The sequence below is a fragment of the Peromyscus californicus genome, unplaced genomic scaffold, assembly GCF_007827085.1.
Source record: "Peromyscus californicus insignis strain IS unplaced genomic scaffold, ASM782708v3 Scaffold_10__1_contigs__length_136768540, whole genome shotgun sequence".
NCBI classification, from domain to species: domain Eukaryota; kingdom Metazoa; phylum Chordata; class Mammalia; order Rodentia; family Cricetidae; genus Peromyscus; species Peromyscus californicus.
Genome location: NW_026294391.1, coordinates 19,102,040 through 19,107,523, shown reverse-complemented (window position 1 = coordinate 19,107,523; position 5,484 = coordinate 19,102,040). Strand labels below are relative to the sequence as shown.

At 38.1% G+C, this 5,484-nt stretch overlaps 1 protein-coding gene across 1 annotated transcript; it reads left to right on the top strand.

Moving 5' to 3' along the window:
* The first annotated feature begins 3,618 nt into the window (after positions 1-3,618).
* Positions 3,619-4,362, top strand: LOC128113800 (uncharacterized). Its single transcript, XM_052743740.1, has one exon. It carries the CDS (start codon positions 3,619-3,621, stop codon positions 4,360-4,362), a length of 744 nt encoding a protein of 247 aa, XP_052599700.1.
* Positions 4,363-5,484: the final 1,122 nt, after the last annotated feature.

Genomic DNA, 5,484 nt, shown 5'->3' with positions numbered 1-5,484 from the left:
GCAAAATTCTTCTTTTCTTTATTTTCATGAGACCTGGTTTCAGAGTACCTCTGGCTTTCTGGGAGCTTACAATATAGACAATTCACACCTAGAAATCACAGAAATTGGGCTGACTCTCCCTCCTGTTGCTGAGATTAAAGGTATAGTTCACCACACCCAGATGATCATCTGACATTTTTGCCAAGCTCTTGAGCACCTGGATGATGCTTTTCAGGGCACATTTCTTTCCAGCAGAATCTGGGGTATATCACTTGCTAGAAAATGCTGTTTGAATACTTCTGTCTAAGATGGCAGGCTGTGGAATCTTCCATGTTGGTCACATATATAAAAACAACAACATGCACATTTATAAAGTAGGGCTACACCATGCTTTTTATGAAACATTCTTGTCTTCCCATTTCCTGTAACAGGATATTTATGCACTTCCCATTGATCTCCACAGCTCACACTAAGAAATTCACCCTGATTTTGATATCAGTGTGCTCTGGAAGCTGCCATGTAGCAGAAAATGTAGGTTTTCTTCATTGCTTATTATACCACAGATACATTATGAAGTACAAAGAGATAAGGTTTAAAAAGAAAGTCAACCTTTCCTTCTCTTTTTACCATTCATTTACAAATTTTTGCTATTTTTAACTATATGCTTACAGTATGGTATGTTCTCAAGATGTGACCACAGTAAGAAATAACATTGTGTAAATTTACATAGATTTATATCAGTTTGTAAGAACTTAAGAGTTACCTGGAAAGAAGAAGCTCAATTAAGGGATCCTCTCCATCAAATTGCCTGTAGTCAAGTCTATAGGACATTTTCTGGGTTAGTAATTTTCTTGATTAGTATCTCTTGTAGGATGTCCTGGCAGAAGGTGGGCAGTACAAAACCTGGGCCTCTGGTAATGGATGATATAAAAATGCACATTGAACAAGATATGTGGGTCAAATCAGTAAGCAGTGTTTTTCCTTGGCTCCTGCTTGATTCATATTCTGTCTTTGGTTTGTGCCTTGAGTGCCTGCCCTAATCTGTTGAGATGATGCACTATGATGTGGCAATGTGAGCCACGTGAACCGTTTCCTCTCCAAGTTGAATTTGGTCATAGTGCTTTTATCACAGCAATAAAAGCCCTAACAAGTATCATCAAAGTGACAGAGTTTGAGGTAAAACACAGAAAGAGAAAAGGAGGATATTTTTCTATTCCAAACAAAATACACCATGATTTTATATACATATAATCTGTTATTACTGACAATATGTAATTTGTGTCTCTATCTAAGATGTTTCTACAAGGTAAGATGATCTCAAAGTCTCCAATGAAGACACTTTGCTCAAAGTGAAACGTCTATCCTTACACCACACAGACACTGGAGGGCAAGGAATGGGGGATGAGAACTCATTTTTTTTCTTTTTTTTCAAATAACAATCTCTGCTATGCCGATCAGGCATTATAGTACTTATTTGATGCATGATTTAAAAAACGAAATTCATTTTTGAAGACTATTCACATACAAAGGGAAGTTAAGCACACTGGTCCTTTATGGCCAAATATGGCTAGGAAGTTGTGTTCTTTGCTCATAATCCACCATTCAGCCTTAGTAGCTATGGAAACAAGAATTTTTAAAAGAGAGTTAATACTCTGTCAACTGGAAGTCACTAACATTTGGTCTTACTGCAAGGGAAAAAGAGGCAAGTATTTTACATTCCCGGGTGTTTTTATTCATCACATTCAATTTCACAGGACAAAGAATGCCAGAAAGGGCCATTGACATGTGGGTAAGTGTATGTCAACGCTGCTGAATAACGTGTCTAGAAGCCCCATGTGGGACTGCAGGTAAGCATTGAGCTGCCCTGCAGGTTTTAATTGTGTAGGTCCCTGATGTTGAGTTTAGGAATTAACCTCTCTCTGTTGTTTCCTTACCTACAAAATGGGGGAAATGACTAGATGGATGTCCTTAGAGAGTCAGATGTATGAATACTCCTGAAGTGTTTAAATGAGGTTCTTCTTAAGCCAAGGACAAGAGTGAATGGAAAGGATTGTGGGATCAAGGAGTTGGAGAGACACTGCTCTGAGCTGAAATATCTGCCTAATAGAATTTCTTTTTCTGAAGGATTTTCCACTCTTCTTCTGAATGGAGATATGGGCATTTACTGTTAATGGGAAGAATGTCTGTGATCCTGCCACCTTCTAAAGGAATCTTCTTATCCATAATACACAAAGGTATAAAAACTTTATGTTATATATGGGAGCTTTCAAATATGGTCTTATGAATCACACACATCTACTCCATGTGTTTCAAATACAGGAAGAAACAGATACTACCATGCTAGCACTTTTTTTTTTCTGGAACAACAGCAATCTTCATTGTGTTTTCAGTACTACTTCAAAGCACACTGTTCTTGTAGTCCATTGCCTTGGGCCTGCCCTGCAATGGAAGATGATGTGGGCAGGGTGTTACCCAGGCCACCATGAATTGTGAACACATCTTGCTGATAAAACCTCCCTAGTAGAACAGCTACTGCCTTCACTCAGTCAGGAAGCACATTCTACAGAGACTTTAGAGCAGTGGGTAGCATTTTAGGGAAGGTTTCCTGGCAAGGAGATCCAGTGTGTAGGCCCCTTCAACCTTCTGCATGCACAGTTAGCAGTGTGTTATCCACATGCCTAGTGAGTAAATGACTCAGCTCCTTCCTTCATCCTAAGATTGGAATTGAGAAAAGGTACAAAGAATTTAGTTCAAAGTTACAATAAAGAGTGTAAATTTTCTGGGAAAGAAGATATTTGCTCACAAAAAATATGTCAGGATTCTTTTTGTTTCACTGAAATGAAGCTAATTATCTAAAGATGAAATTTTAAGTAAGAGATGGCTACAATTGGAAATATCCACTTTTATGGATTTATATGATTTTATGTGTTAATTATCCATTTCCCCTATTCCTCTAACTCACTCTCTGGACAATTTTGCACATATATTTTGGTTTACAGATACTAAAGAAGAATTCAGGGATTTGTGCATGTTAGATAATCACTATACCACTGAGCTCTATCCCCGGCTATGTTACAGATAGACGTTGATGGGCATACTCCTCTGGTTTCAATTATAAAATATGTATAGCCTTCTTTAGAGAAGTGTACATTTCTGTAAAATTCACAAGGAGGAATAGCATTGTACACTATCATTTATGATGTGTATCATTATGTACAGATCAATTTGTATACACATATATGTATACAAAAATTTATGTCAAGTGTGTTATTAGTTTTACATAAATGAGTTTACTATGTGAATTATTTTCATTTTCTTTCATAGATGATTTCACTTTGTAACAGTCATGAAATGTTATAATACTATATTTTAGAAATGACAATTAATTTGAACATTCCTCTGCTTTTTCCTCTCTTTATGGTATTAAAATATTTACAAATTGCAAATACAGGTAAAATATGCATGTCATTACATATGATATTGCAAACTCTCTTCTCATTGTCAGTTCTAAGCACTGAAATTCCTACTCAACAAATACTATTATCTACTCTGTGAAGAATAATAATCTGTACATAGACCACTGAAACATCTCTATGTGACAACAAGGACAAGGTATGAGAGCTCAGTGCTGTCTAAGCCATGACTCCCTCTGTTTTCCTGCCTTCCCTTGTAGTCTCACTGACTCTATTCTTCTTTGATGCCTTCTTCAGATTTGCCAAAATGAAGGAGTACATCTTCAAGTTCTGTGGCCTGATTTGCAGTACAGCAGCTTTGGTGTTCGAAATCATCCTTGCAAACAGCCAATGCTGGCGCCTGTGGGAGTTTAACAACAAGGATGTGCAATTTGTGTCAATTGGACTCTGGAAAGCTTATTACACTCAGGAATTTAACATCTCTGGGTCTATGACCAGGATGTTGGTTCAAACCCCTATCAATTCAACCTGGAACAAGTCATCGGAATTTCAGTATTTACAAGTCCTGATAGCGTGGGCCATTTTGATGAAAATACTAGTTGTGATTTTCACTTCAGTGGCCATTAAGATCAGCTGTATGGAAGACCCCTTCATTGAGATCCAGCTGTTTTGCTACAAGATGTCTGCCATAACTTTGGCTGTGAGCAGCATTATCACACTTGTTACTGTAACCTTGAACCACCTGATAGATATCTATGGGCAAACCACTCTTGACTTTTCACCTGACTTTCCCGTTAAAAAGGAGGATATTATAAAGAAACACTGCACAAATGTGTTGCCAATGAGTGTCCTGATAGCCACAATGTCACTCTTTGGCGTGATTTTGTTTCTCTGTGAGATGATCTCGTTGACAGGACAGAGTCAGGTGAAGACCCAGTGTGCTTCCAACCTGGCTGAGAAAAAGGTCTGAAGTGAGGGCTCTGGCATTTTAACATCTGCCAGGAGAATCCTTGAAGAAATTGCCCATTTGTACACAGTACTGTGTAATCACCAATTCATTCTATATAAAATATCAACTTGATTTCTGGGAGTGTGTCTAAATTTTATTCCTTCCTTGCTTTCAAACGCATTCCATTCTTTAAATGTTTTCACATACTAAACTGTAGGTCATGATCTCATTCGTCAGAGGCAAAAGCAATAGCAAGAAACAGTTCAGTATAAAGGCATGTTTCCTAAGTAAACCTAGTGAGTCCCATGAGAAATATGGTTTGCCAGTAAGCAGACACCACAATATAAAAAAAGAAACCACATTCTTGTGTGGAGACACTTAAGTATTCATATCTCTGACAGGTAGAGCATGATGTTTTAGCCTTGGCACTGCCGGGAGATTGGGATGATCTTTTGGAGAAAGACAGCAATGCTGTTCACTGAGTATGCTAGTGTCATCTCTTGTCTGTCTCTATTAGAAGGCAGTAGCCATCTCCTGTTTCCCCAGTTGTGAATAAATGCCAGAAATGCCCAGGCATTTCCAGTGTGCTCTAATGGTCCATGTGTTGCGTAGCATAGGGCCATTCTAATCTCTCAGCCATCATTCTGGACCTTAAAAAAATCCTAGTTTTCTTCCTGGGAACATTAGTCCCTATTCTTAATCAGGTCAGCTTTCTGAGTGTGTGTTATACTGTGTGAATACTTTCTCTCAGTGGATCGAGATCAGTGGTTCTCAACCAGTGGTTTGTGGCCCCTTTTCAGAGTTGAATTACCCTTTCACCAGGATTGCCTAAGACCATTGGAAAACACAGATATTTATATTATGATTAATAACAATAGAAAATTGCAGTTATGAAGTAGTAATGAAAATAACTTTATGGTTGGGGGTCACTCCAACATGGGGAAGTGTATTAGAGTGTCACAGCATTAGGAAGTTTGATAACAACTGACCTAGATCTTCCATCTCCATCACCACCACCCACCATATCACATACCTGAATCATTTCTCTGACAAAATACATAACATGAGCAAGTAAAGGAAGAAAAGCTTATATTGGCTCTTAATTTGAGGTAATACAACTCATGACTGAGTGTTCATGGGGGC